This window comes from Sinocyclocheilus rhinocerous, unplaced genomic scaffold (genome assembly GCF_001515625.1).
Source record: "Sinocyclocheilus rhinocerous isolate Xijiao unplaced genomic scaffold, SAMN03320098_v1.1 scaffold831, whole genome shotgun sequence".
Lineage (NCBI taxonomy): Eukaryota > Metazoa > Chordata > Actinopteri > Cypriniformes > Cyprinidae > Sinocyclocheilus > Sinocyclocheilus rhinocerous.
In genome coordinates this window covers 291,926-306,255 of record NW_015641020.1, presented here as the reverse complement: position 1 = coordinate 306,255, position 14,330 = coordinate 291,926, and the positions used below count along the sequence as shown (strand labels likewise).

The window sequence follows — 14,330 nt, the reverse complement described above, 5'->3', positions numbered from 1 at the left end:
TGCAGACATGCATATAATTTAAGGTGATAAAAACCGTAATAATAAAGAGAATAAACAAAAAATTATAAATAGCAATATAGTAATAAAATATAGAGAAAAAGAAAAAATGTCAGTAGACAGAATTGTGCTATTTACAGATGTACAGTCCCGAGATGTGTTATATATTGTTTAGGTGGAATGGGGGAAAAGCTGTTCTTGTGTCTGGATGTTTTGTTTCCTCACTCTGGAGGTGTAAAGATCTTGGAGGTTGGGCAGGGGGGCACCAATAATCCTCTCAGCAGTCCTGTCTGTTGTGGTCTCTTGATGTCTGATTTGGCAGCTGAACCAAACCAAACAGTTCTAGATGAACACAGGACAGACTCGAGTAGAACAGTTTCAGCAGCTCCTGTGGCAGGTTGAATTTTCTCAGCTGGTGAAGGAAGTACAGCCTCTGCTGGGCCTTTTTTTTTTAACAATAGAGTCAATGTGAGTGTCCCACTTCAGGTCCTGAGATATGGTGGTGCCCAGAAACTTGAATGAATCTACTGCAGGCACAGTGCTGTCCACGATGGTGAGTGGGGGGAGTGCAGGGGGGTTCCTCCGGAAGTCCACTATCATCTTCACTGTTTTGAGCGTGCTCAGCTCCAGGTTGTTGTGACTGCACCAGCCAGCCAGCTCTTTAACACCTCCTGACTGTAAGCAGACTTGTCTCTGTCCTGGATGAGGCTGATGACTGTAGTGTCGTGGAGTTTTTAGAGGTGCAGTCATTTGTTTTAAATGGAGAAGAGCAGTGGGGAGAGAACACATCCCTGAGGAGCTCCAGTGCTGATTGTGAGGGTCCTGGATGCGAGTTTACCCAGCCTCAAGCTGCTGCCTGTCTGTCAGGAAGCTGGTGATCCACTGCAGATGGAGGTGGGCACGGAGAGCTGTGTCAGTTTGTCTCAGAGAAGGTCAGGCATGATGGTATTGAAGGCTGAACTGAAGTCCACAAATAAGATCCTTGCATAATTCCCAGGTCTGTCGAGGTGTTGCAGGATGTAATGCAGTCCCATGTCGACTGCATCATCCACAGACCTGTTGTTGTTGACCATTTTATACAACAGTTCAGTAAAAAAGAACTTAATATTTGTGTTATATTTTAGATACAATATTGTCTGCTTTTGCTTTTGTCAATGCAAATATTACCTATTAATGCCACAGCAGAACTGTTATGCGTCTCCAAGCAACACAAAATTTCTGAATGAATTCATGTTTTGAACGAATCAGGTGATCCAATGATTCAGTGGCCCATTCATAAAAAGAGCCATTTACGTCATTCCTGAATGAATCAGCAGTTTGAACGAATCAAATGAATGAATGACTCAGACTTATTCATTAAGACATCGCCACCTATTGGCAGTTTTATTTTCTCATTTAGAGTATAATTTCATTAAAAATAATTTAGTATTTACACATTAATAAAAAAACTGAAAAAAAATCCATATTAATAAAAAACGAATCAAAGTAACATGTAACACAATACTGGCTATAAATAATTTTTGTGGGTAATTTCTCAGCCAAATTTGATGTGCGATTAATTATATTAATTAATCGCCACATCGTGTAATTAATTCGATTTTTAAAAAATTGAATCAATTGACAGCCACTTATCTACATTCTCTATTATAGATCAGTGTTGACAGCCCTAATATATATACATATAAAAACTGATAATGATGAGCGACTGGTAAAGTCATCATCTGAAGACGCTTTCTCGTAAATACATCAGTCATCAGCATCTGAATTCTCAATTGAATGTGTGAATTACACAAGAAAATAACACTCATTCATACAGAGAAAGATTTATTAATTAAAGCAGATACAGGAATGTTTTTAATCTTTTTGCAATCACTTTATTTAAAAAAAATCTCTTAATAGGTAAACATGTTTAAGTGCAAAATCTTTGCTAGTGATATTAAATATAGAAAAATGTTAAGCAAAAAAAAAAAAATCCCTTGTTTTTTCCCTACAACAAACAGTAGATATGGGAGTAAAACAGTGTTCTGTGATAAAACTCCCAGGAGCAATGAAATAAGCAGGCAACAATAATCTTAAACTCAGAGAACTGGTATAGAAATATTCTTCTGTTCAGCAGGATTCAATTGCTGCATTTCCCAGCCACTAGGGGGTGATACAGTTTGTACCAGTACTGGGATTTGCATTTGAAATGTACTATGACCTCAAGTCTCAGTACCTTTTCTCCCCTCTTCTCCCTTCAGAAAAATAGAGCTGGCATAGAAGAGAGAGACATTAGAAAGACAATAATTTACAGTGGTCACTAGTGTGCATATGAGAGTACAAAGTAGTTGATCAGGCACATTACTTCTCATTTCAGTGTGTTGTGAGGGGGAAGGTTATGTGTGACGCACACTCTGGTCATGTGGCAAGAGTGGCAGAGGAGGTGGGAATCCAGAGGGAAGCACTGAGACCCAGGCTCATCGGAGAGCTGCTTCCCACACTCCTGAAGAAGAGGAAGAGAGGATTACAGTCATTACAAGCCTGTGCCATAACAAATGTAGATATGCTCTTATCTGAAATGCTACTAAATGGACTCAAAATGGTGACAATCATCTTTTCCAAACCACTTTCCATAACACCCACCTCGCAGTGATAACACTCAAAGTGATAATCTTTGTTCATTGACACCACCCTGAGAATCTCCTCACTGCCCTGAAACACACACAATCAAGATCTTAAATATTCTACTGAACTGATCTGAAAGCATCTGTTAAACTACTAGGGAACCATTTACCTCAGCAGGTAAGATGGGCTGTAAACAGGCAGCGCATTTGGGGGCAAATGTCCTGAAGAAAAGAAAGAAACAAAATTGAATCCACATCAACAAGCTGGTAAATGCAAATGTCTTGGATGTGCCCGATGTTGATGTAAATATAGCATTCAAACAGCAACGTGACAGCAAGCAGGTGGCACTATGGGAATTAATAGCCGACTAGAGTGACAGATATTTTGTGAATAAGTTTATTAAAATCAACTAGCAAAACTATTAGCTGCTAACATTTAAATTCAAATAAATTAGTTACTATTTGATGGAATTTTAATTATTTCATTTAAAAGCTTCCAATCTTCAGTGTCACATGATCCTTTCAAAAATCATTCTAATATGTGATTTGGTGCTCAACAAACATTATTATCAGTGTTGAAAACGGCTGTGCTGCTTAATGTTTTTGTGGAAACAGTGATAGAATTTTTTCAGGATTCTTTGATGTTCAAAAGATCATTTATTTGAAATAGAAATCTTTTGTAACATTATAAATATCTTTACTGTCACTTTCGATCAGATTAATGTATCCTTTCTTGATAAAAGTATTAATTTCTTTAAAAAAAAAACAAAAAAAAAACATTTTTTGTCACTATATAGACATTACTATGTAATGCATTAACCTTCAACACGATTATGCATGTTTTTTTAAGAGATAAATGGCACTGTCGCCACACTTTTAATATGGACACGGTCCGTGTCACTAGTTAAAATTGCTTATTTCTCTGGATTTAAACATTCTTCGAAACATTTGGGATAATGTAAGTACACAAGTCAGCAAAATATATAACACTGTTCTAGTGGTTTTTGGATATTTTAATAAAAAAATCTTACATATTGTGCCTTTAATTAAGAAATAAAATAAAACATTATTATTTTTTAGCTTTCTTTAGCTTACAACTAAACCTAAACAGCAACAAATCTGGCAAAAGTGCTTCAGAGCAGTTAGTTAATGTTAGACAAATTGCACTGTGGTCATATCATTTGTAACACTGCTCACTAGCAGACCTGTTGTAGTCAGAGACGCAGTAGACATTGTTGAGGTAGTCTACTGTGAATGGCACCCCGTCCAAAGCCTTCGAGCAGACCGTACAGCGGAAACATCCAGGGTGATAAGAGTTCCCTAGAGCCTGCAGAATCTGAGTTACACATATGAACAGAGTTAACACTCGACCTATACAACCTTCAAACACTGACAATGACCTCGCGCAGAGACCACTTACCTGCTCCAAGATGAGGTGACCACAAACACTGCACTTCTCAGCTGCCTCCTGGAAGCCTGAGAACTGTAATGAAGACAGATCGGGAAAGAAGATTGGGAAAATTATGCAACATTCAATAGATTATTAATATAACAGCATTTTTTTTTTAAGAAATACTAAATATAAAAGAGTGTGCAATGTTTTAAATAATAATACATTTTAAATATATACTATTTTAAATATTATATACTTGAAATATATAATATTTTAAATATCATTATTGCTATCATTATTATTATTTAAAATATTAAATAAACATTTTATATGTAATATTTATTTTTTAAGTAAAACATTTATAAAAAAATATTTAAGATTTGTATTTAAAGTAGAACATATCAATAAAATTTTTTGGAAAAAAAGAAATATTAAATATATAACACTTTAAATATAAATATTATGTTACAATACATTAGTGGATATTTCCTCATAAAATCAGACATGGAAGTATTCTTTGATTTTCCAAGAATATATTTTTTTGTAGATCTTGTACCCTTTCCAGAGCACCCATATTTTTTCTGCTTTTTTTTTTAGACACCAGATGTGCTCTTGGATAATATATATTTTTTCATAAATATAATTTTTTATTATTATTCTTTTTTAAATAAACATTAAATATTTATTAATTTATAAATATTTATTACTATTTATAAATATTATTTTTCTTATTATTTTTTTACACATTAAAATAAAAATAATAATTTCAGAGTAACTTCAACCCCTTAACACTGGCTAAAATGAATACTAAAAAGACCACACGAAGTCATCCTTACCATGTAATCCTCCTTACAGTAAACCGAGCCATTGACATTGTAAAAGTCCTTGTTGCGGAGAGTTCGCCCTACAAGTAAAAGCAAGATAAGACAGATGTTCAAACCAACATGAGAGATACTGACCCAAATGAAGAGGTATTAAAATACTAGCTTTACATACTGCATTACATACTGCATCACAGACTGATAACTCACCACAGGAAACACACGTGAAGCAACGGGTGTGATAGAGGCTGTCCAGAGCCTGGCAAGCATTATCTGCACCATATACACCTTTACTACACTTCACACATGTACCTGAAAACAAGAACACAACCACAAACACAGTCTGAGTACACTATAAACAGATGCATCAGAGGCTTCACAATACTCACAACTCAAGTGGCTATCTAGGACAATAAGGTCATCATCCAATCATACCAATTACATAAACGCAGGCAGCAGAGCTGTCTGGACTCAAAAATACATGTCTGCACTGCATGACTCGTGCTTTCTTCTCCCATAATACCAACAAGTGGGTTTGTTTCTTGTAGTCACAGTACACACACACACACCGATGAATCTGTACTCCGCAACCCCTTCGTTACTCAAAAAAAGGCTAATTGGCTGTTGGATACAGGAATTAGGTATTGTAATGTGTCAGAATGAGGTAATGTCTTAAACTTTACACAGGTGCTTTTCAGACAACAGGGAGGTTTCCTTGTCGCAACAAAGCGGTACACACACAGAAGGCACAAACACACACCCAACCCTCACAATTGAGTGTGTCAGAGAGCCTTCCCTCAGGACTCAAATACCTGAGCTAAACAAGCACACGCCAGCACACGCTAGTGCACGCTAACACACATGAACACACCCTCGCTCAATCTGTGGCTGGCTGAAGGCTGAAAGCGCTCACACACACACACACACACACACACAGAACCCTCCTTTCAACTGAGCCTCTGTCCTACTGTATTACTCACAGCTCTTTGGTAAGACCAGTGTATCACAGAGCCTGTAATTTGGGGTCAAGCATAATCACTATGCTCGCTCTAGGCAGATATTTTTGACTTTGGAGTCTGTTCAGAATTCTATGTAGCCTTGGGTGGAGGGGTTATATATTCACTCTGTGACTTGCGAGTTAGTTATTATGGTTAGTTAGAGAAACGGGCTGAAAAAGGAGGGCTAGTATGTATTTTTGAAGTCTGACTGGATACGTTTTATGTCTTGCTTTTTGTTTCAGAGAACGTCTGCATGTTTTAGCAGGTCTGAAGCAGTCTTCATCTCACCACATCACACACATTCACAACCTACTGACAGAGAGACACATGATCAGTCATAAACTAGCCAAATTGGATGAGTTAGTGATCTCACCGAAGTACTCCTGTCTGTCCACAGATGACACAGACTCCCTTCCAGCTGACTGTTCTTCCAGGGATTTCCCTGGAGCTCCGACTGGGGCTGAAGTCGATACGGAGCTGGATAGGATGGTGGCAGGCACGGGCTGTTCTTTTAATGTCAGACCCCCAAGTAACGCTTCTCCTTCCAGGGCAGCATCTTTCAATATCAGGCGGGTGAGCTCCTGCTGGTATCGGCTTCCTAGCAAGTCGGAGTGTCGCGCCCTCTCGCCCACGCCGTCACCCCTTGATCCCCGCTGGTCAGTGGGACCCCATTCTGGTTCTGCTCGGTGGAAGGTGACAGTGTGTGTGCTTAGCGCGGGTGGATATGAGTGACGGCTGTCGTGCACACTTCCTCCAACTCCCGACACCCCTTCGAGACAGTCCCTCCAAACCTCCATAGGGGGCACTCCAGTTTTCCCTGACACCTGTACAGGGTACACCTGACCCGAGGTGGTGCCACCGAGTTGGGTCGAGGAGAGCTGTAGCTGCTGGGCAGGCCCAGGTGTATGGCGGGTGTCGTAGCCCAAACTAATGCCGCTGGTCCGGTTACTGCTGCACCGACTTCCCATGGGACTCCCGCCGCCTCCACCTCCTCCACTTGCGGAACTGCTCGCAAAACTGGAACGAGGGCTTGCCAACACGGACTCTTGTAAGCTGAAAGAAGAGCAGGGGCTCAACGCTGGTGCAGGAGGGAAGAAGAACCCCCCTATGCCGCTGTCATGGGTCCTCTGCGGTGGATGAGAGAGGGAAGCGGGGCGGCCGCTGTCCCAAGGTTCACCACCTGAGCTCAAACGCTTGTAAAACAGAGCTTCCTGCAGGGACAAGCGTTTGTGACGCTCTAAGTCGTGGAGGAAGCTGGGCTCCATGGTGGACGAACGGGCAGCCGAGCTGTGCGTCGGGTACAGAGGTGGTACAGACGACAGTGGAGGAGGCTGGGCGAGAAGCTGTTGGCGGCGAACGAGCTGCTGGAGCTCCAGAGAATAACGCCGCTGCTTCAAGGCCACACGAGAATTTGGGCTGTACGCCCCCTGCGGGTCACCTTCGCCTCTGGGCGAGTCACCTCGTTCCACTGTTTCAGGTAAGTAGCACGACGCTCGTTGCTGGGGCGACCGGCGCCGCAGAGGGGCGAGAGTAGACGGGTGATGTTCGATCCCAGGCCCACAATCCTCAGGTACCGTAGCTGAGGTGGTATTCGAGGGTGCAATTCTCTGAGAAGTGCCCACTTTGCCAGGTCTTCCGGCTGACTGGCCACACACCTCTACAGAGGTGGAACAGGAGAGTGGGAACTGAGCCGTGCTCACTGGTGCGCTGATCTGTGTCACGGTTCCATTATTGGCATTGTTGCTATTACTGTTGTTATTTGCATTGGCCAAGTCATTTTTCTTTTTGCTGAATTTGACACTTCCGGAGTCGCTCAGTTTGAGCCTTTGCTTCAGTTTGCTGCCAAGTCGATCCATTGTGTTTTAATATAAGGTCAACTACAACTTAAAATATAAAGTACGAATTGAATTTCTTTTAGATGCCACCTTGAAAACAACTACAGTTTAAATAGTGTACTACATAAATACAGTGAAATACAGTGTGGGCACAAGCATCATTCAAGTGTTTCAACAGCAGATGAGATAACAGATCAAAAGATATGTGACATCCAAAAACTATAACAAAATAATAATAAAATAAAAACAAATCCACAAAAAAAAATGAACTGTTAAAAACTAATATTTTTGATGATCTACAAAAATAAATATTTAACTTTGAAGATAAATAAAAACACTATGGCATTTTCTGCAGGCTACATGTCGTACTAGTTAGACTTGAAAACAAACGGTTTGTCTCCAAACTGTTTGCTTGAGATAAATTTGCTGGACATGCGTGTGAACAGGAGCATGTTCATCCATTTGTTTGCGATCCTTTTTGCAGCAACTTGTGGCCTTATCTTCGGCAGTGAGCAAATGAACGTGTGAAAACTACCGTCCGGCTTCAAAGAGTCTTTAATTTTGGTCCCAGACTCGCGCAGAACGGATCCATTCAAACGTTGAGTCTCTCAGTCACAGCCGCAACACTGATCCACTGCCCACTGTTGTCGGAACCACTTGCAAGTCTTATAATTACCACTTGGTTCTTTGTCTCTGTGGATTTATCTAAACGGCGCTGCCGGTTGTTTAAAAAATAAGAACGGAGTTTAAATGCTGAATAAATTCCAACGTGGTTTCCTTTGATTATGTTGGAGTTAAACACACAGGTTAAGGGATTCACCACGGCCCCTTTCTGACTCAACTAGCGGCTTTCAAAAAGGCAAGTTGAAAACGTTTCTCTGTACGGATAAATCAAACCCGAGAACTCAAAAGCGTTTATTCCTCTGCAAAAAAAAGTACAAGGCAGATCAAAGCCTCCTGTTGTCCCGCAGGATTTCCACTTTGCCCAGTCCAGCTTGAAAGAAAATGACCATTATTCCCCAAAAGTGGAAGTCTTCAAAAGCGTGTAGGCTACTAACAACAAAAAAAACAGCTGCAGCGAGTCGAAGGGAGGAAGTTCGCGTATCGCTCACCCAAACATATTCGCATAGATAAACACGCACTACGCAATCTACGCCGGAAAACTGCGCTAAAATGTTCAACGTACAGTTTCTTTCTTTCCAATTTTTTTCCTTCCTCCCCCTTTCTTCTTCCTCTGTGGCTTTTCTCCCGACCGGAACACCTTTCCCCCGGGCAGCGCGCATGAATCGCATCCCACTATTTCGTCACACAGCCCAACTTCTTAAACAGACTGTGCCCATTGGTTCAGCCTACTGTTTGGACTTACACAAACAACCTTGACATAATCGCACACATTTATCAAATTACTAAAATAAAAAAGACACATACATTTTATGTTAGTCTAAGGGGTCAGAACGAGTGGTTTAGTTAATAAATATTTATGAGCCGACTGTCTGTAAATAAGACAACAAACTCTAAAGAAAGTAAAATGCGGTCATGAATAAAATTGTTTCTCGTTTGTTTATAACATCTTATGTTTTATTACACGTAATGTGGCAGCACGCGACGACAAATCGAATAAGTGACGTTTATTCGACTTAACATAGCGTTTAAATAAACGGAAACCTGTAAACATGCAAATGGTTCGAAGACCTTACATATTTTCTGTGTCATTTTTCCAACCCTAAGGCCTAATTGGTCGTGCCGTGCCTTTAGTCTGTGGAATGTGCGGAGGGATATCGCTAAGGTCCCTGGGACAGCGTGAGTCGGCTGCGTGTGTGCTTTTCGCGAGCGCAACAATGTAACTGTTTTTTCTTTTCTTCCCTCGCGGAAAATGCCTCTCACTGCTCCATAGTTACCAAGTGGCATAAATTCCGGTGACAACTGACCTGCTGTCGTATGGTTACTGTATTCAAACCCACCGAGACACTAAAAAGACCCAACGCTGTTCTTTTGTTTAAAACCTATTTTTTTCCCTACTCCGGAGCACCCACCTCCTCCTCCTCCTCCTCCTCCTCCTCCTCCTGCCCCTCTGGTCTGTCTGCAGCTTCTCCTGCGGTTTTGTGGGAGCGCGCACTGGCGAGTGGGGACTTGTCCGGGAGCGCACGCGGGAATGTTTCAGCGCTTACTCAGCACTGCTCGAGCCCGTGCATTGGAGGAATGAAAGACAATTTATTATTGAAGCGGAAGGTGTTAAGGGCCGGTCTTCAGAGGCGTCTCTGTGTCGTGTTTTTACAAGAGGTTTTCTCATCTAAACGCTGCAAAATGCACGAGAATATCAGCCAGTCATTTAAGTCAGTTTTTAAATAAATAAAACCAACGATCCGATTCGAATGGCCATTTAAAATTCTATTTTAAACACCACAAGGAAACATTTGCATACATAAAAGCACCACTGGCAGCCACAAGAATTCCCAGTTTACACGTTGTAACACGTTTGTTTTATTTTGGCTGTTATCTTTTGTCCTGAGATCAAGCTGTGATTAGAAAGGCTGAGAATAAACTAAGTGTAGTTTATTTAACAGGTGATTCAGGCGAGTCTGTGTTGTATTTAATGTGACTACAGCATCATCTACCGGTAAGAAATAAGTCGCCGTACTCCAATGCAGAGTGTCTATTTTGTACTTTTGCTTGCCGTAGTTGTTAGAATCCACCATGGCAGCATCCTTGAGGACGTTTTGTTCCGCAGGTGAAGCAGTCAAGATTTAGCAGAGTATTTGTTTTATGAGCCTGTCGTGCTTTGTTGAATGCATTTAAACATTATTCTTGTAAAAGTACGCCATCAGCCAGCGTGCAAATGAATGTCTATGGTGTTAATACTCTGTCATGAAGTAACAACTGATGAGTGAACAGAGTTTTTTATGGGTCATTTCTGTTTTTAATGGGCAATATCTGTTTTCACATCACTTACAGTGTCGCGGTAGTCTATACGCCCATTTTCATCGTCGTGTGCAGGGTTGCCAGGTTTTCACAAGAAACCCCGCCCAATCGCTACTCAAAACTAGCCCAATTGCAATTCGAGGGGGTCCCCAGTTAAAAATCGCTTCCAGAGAGGAAAAAACACGTTTTTTGGCGGGTTTCCCCTGATAAAATTCGCATTCCAGGGGATAAATATCATGTTATTGGAGTCACTTCAACCCGAGGCAACAGTGTTAAAGGAACACTCCACTATTTTTGAAAATAGGCATTTCGTATTTCAGAAGGCGGGCTTTCATTTGATACAGGAACTATTCGAGCCGTTCATGCCAGACTGAGGAGAGAGGTGTTGTAATAATGTACAATATGTGAAAAATAATGTGTTTTTCGAACAACCTAGTATGAGAGCCTGTTCTAGTACACCCCCAAAACAAAATCAAGACTTTGTAAAAGAGCATAATAGGACCCCTTTAAAGTAGCCCAATTCCGCTGAAAAAACACAGACTTGGCAACACTGGTCGTGTGTGACCCTTGCAGGAAAGAAGTGGAGACTGGAGTGAGTTTCCTCTGCAGTTTGTTATTAACAAATTGTATTTTAAAATTTATTTGAGTTGAAGACAAATAAGGGTGTTGGAAATGATACGAAGAAAAAAAAGTGTTTGCATACATTACATTCTAATAGCAATGGTTAATCTTGATGTCAGTGTTTTGGGTTCTTATATGCTCCATTGTCATGCTCCCATTTTGTCTACAGAAATGGTTTAAGCACGTGGTGGATCAGAATATGGATCATTAACAGATCTACTAGACTATTAAATTTGTGGATTTGTTGTTTTTTTCCTGTTTATATTTAACTTGAGAAAAACTTGAAATGTTTCAAATGTTTATATTTGTGTCCACATTTAGAGAAGAGCAGTGTATCTCAGAGGTGCAGAGGTGGATGAAGGGATAAAGCGATGGCAGGAGAAGAAGGAAGAGGAGAAACAGAAAGAAGAGCATGTGAAATCTTTATTGCTAAAACCTAAAGGAAATGTATTATTAAAGAACAAAAAATAAAGATACGTGTGGACAAAAAAAAAACTTGTGCATGATTTCTGTTTTTATTGCTAAACATACCAACACACTAACAATACACATTTACTTTTATAGTAAATTTATTTATTTATTTATTTATTTTGTAAAGGTGATTGTAGGAGGACCGTAAGTTCTGAGGGAAGGGGTTAAGCAGATGTAGTCTTTCTAGGACACTTATTTCAGGGACAGTTGCTGTGAAAAAACAATTTGCTCAAATTGCCCAAAGGGTACAATTATTATATCTTACCGATCATAAACCTACAGACAACGGGATTGGATACATCTCACTGAATTTATTTTTCTCATTTTTCTTATCTAGTCTAATTTTGTAGACAAATAGACATTGCACCTTTATTCATAATTCTTAAAAAACTGCTTAATTAATTTGTGACTATTACAATAATTTCTACCATTCTGAAATGTGGAAAATCATAACAAAGGAGAGGCATTCAAACTTCTGACAGACTATCCATTTGAATACATTTACATATATACACATTTAAAGTGCAATTGCTGGGGTTATATCAATTATGTAAATTTATCCTTGTTTGATTTTAGCTGAAAGTGCTCATGGTGGGTTGTGAAATGGCAAAAGAAGTCAGCTTTAATATGTGTTGTGGAAATACATATGAATTTCCAGCAGCCATTACTTCAGTCTTCAGTGTCACATGACTGTTCAGAAATCATTCTGATATGCTTATCTGGTGCTTAAGAATCATTACTTATTATTATCAATGTTAAAAACAGTTGTGTGCCTAATATTGTTTTGTGAAAATGTGATATATTTTTCAGGATTCTTTGATGAATAGAAAGTTCAAAAGAACAGCGTAGAAAACCTTATTACATTTGTAACATAAATTTGCTGTCACTATTGATCAATTTAATTGATTCTTTCTGAATTAAATTATTCATTTCTTTCAACTAACTAAACAAATAAAAATCAAATAAATAATAATAATAAAAATAGAAAAAAAACCTTACTGACCCCAAAACTTTGAAGGGTCGTTTACTTGTATGATTTTTAAAGTATTTACTTTGAAAAAAAATATTTTACATTGTACTAAAACTAATTCTGCATCTATTACATAAATTAAAAAGGGCAAAGGGCCGATATTTGATCATTACATCTCACTGTTATAAACAAATTCTTAGAAAATATGTCATAAAATATGCCATGTAGACATATTCTATGACTCCACTAGGCTGCAGTGTTTCTCCATCTGTGCTGTTGATCTTCTGGCAGCCATTTGTCTCTGACCTTGTCTCTCCCGTCGTGGGATAAAAAGTTCCTGCACATAATGCACACTGACATATTCTCCCTTTTCAGCTTCCACATGTTTATATTTTTCATTTTATTATTTTTAGCTTGTCTTTTTTGTGGCCATCTGTTTTTTTTTCTTTGACAAAGCTGTGCTGTCATGAAATGGATTCCAAGGTACAGACTATTGCCATACCATCTCCTGCCTGAGAAAGTAATTAAGGGGGTTGCTATAGTGACTCTATTTTATATTAGCCGCAAAATGCCATTTCACTTTTCTTTTCTTTTTTTTAACCAGAGAACCACTGAATCTTGAAAATCAATCAGTATGGCCATTAAATATAGGGAAATTTTATGTTAATCATTATGTAAACAGTAGCCTTTACATTAAATATTCATTTCTGTATTCCTTTCTAGTCTTTCTAGTCCTGAGGTTTTCAGTATGAGAGGAGATCACACATGACTGTTTGTCACTGTCTGACTTGAGTTCTCTCTCTCTCTCTCTCTCTCTCTCTTCCAGAGACATATACACACACAGGTCTTCCTGCTGATTTCAGCAGCCTTTCTCCATAATTATGGCTCCAGTTGCTGAACTGCAGATTTTTTTTCCTCTGGTGTTTTACTGGACCCTGGATCAGATTCAACAATTTTTGTCAGCACTATGAGAAAGTTTTGTTTAAGATGTAAGCTGACAAAAACAACAGAAACCCAAGATATCTCTCGCACTGCTGAATACTTCAAAACCACGGTTATGATTACATATATTTCATAGATTTAAGTTTTATTGAACCTATCCATCTCTGTCTGCTGGTGTAATTCAGAAAATACTATTGTTCACTGGCACCGAGACACAAATCAAGGCGAGTTTTTATGTACTCATCTTTCCCATATTGTTGATTTTCACCAACAGTTTTTTTCCCTTTGTTCGTTTCCCCGCCTTTCTCTATCTCTCTCACTCTGTTGCTCTCTCATGTTGTTTTGGTTTTCCACAGAATGAGATCCAGATGTTTTTTTGAAGTGTAGGAGGAGAGAGAGCAAAGGACAGGAAGGGTAGGGGAGGGACGAAAGATGAGGTGAATGTGCAGTCCTTTAGCATACATACAGAAAAAAAAAATGAAAAAAGAAGGTGGGAGTTGAAAACAAACGGGAAACATTAGAGTATATGCAGCAAAAGTGTGTGAGGATGGCAGACTGACTGGGGGGCTAGAGGTATGTATGTGTGTTGGAACGGGTCCTAACAGGATATGACAAACCCTTACCAAAAAGCAGTATACTTCAAGTTTATTTTAGTAAGTATACTTAAGTAAAGTTCAAGTATATTTTTAAGTATACTTTATGTAGTAAGTATACAAATATCAGTGTATTAGTAGTATACTTGTAAGTGTACTATTTCAAT

The 14,330-nt window shown here is 39.3% G+C and overlaps 1 protein-coding gene across 2 annotated transcripts; it reads right to left on the bottom strand.

The window, feature by feature from the left end:
- Positions 1–1,875: 1,875 nt before the first annotated feature.
- LOC107753931 (LIM domain-containing protein ajuba-like) lies at positions 1,876–7,883 on the bottom strand. 2 transcript variants are annotated; one of them, XM_016570213.1, is made up of 9 exons: positions 6,186–7,883; positions 5,025–5,126; positions 4,830–4,897; positions 4,021–4,083; positions 3,806–3,936; positions 2,771–2,822; positions 2,620–2,688; positions 2,342–2,479; positions 1,876–2,247 (listed from the first exon to the last, which is right to left on the bottom strand). In XM_016570213.1, exons 1-8 carry the CDS (start codon positions 7,666–7,668, stop codon positions 2,345–2,347), a joined length of 2,103 nt encoding a protein of 700 aa, XP_016425699.1. In that variant the 5' UTR covers positions 7,669–7,883; the 3' UTR covers positions 1,876–2,247; positions 2,342–2,344. The 2 variants fall into 2 exon arrangements, with proteins under 2 accessions (XP_016425699.1, XP_016425698.1); XM_016570212.1 differs by having other exon boundaries at positions 1,876–2,479.
- Between the last annotated feature and the right edge of the window lie 6,447 nt (positions 7,884–14,330).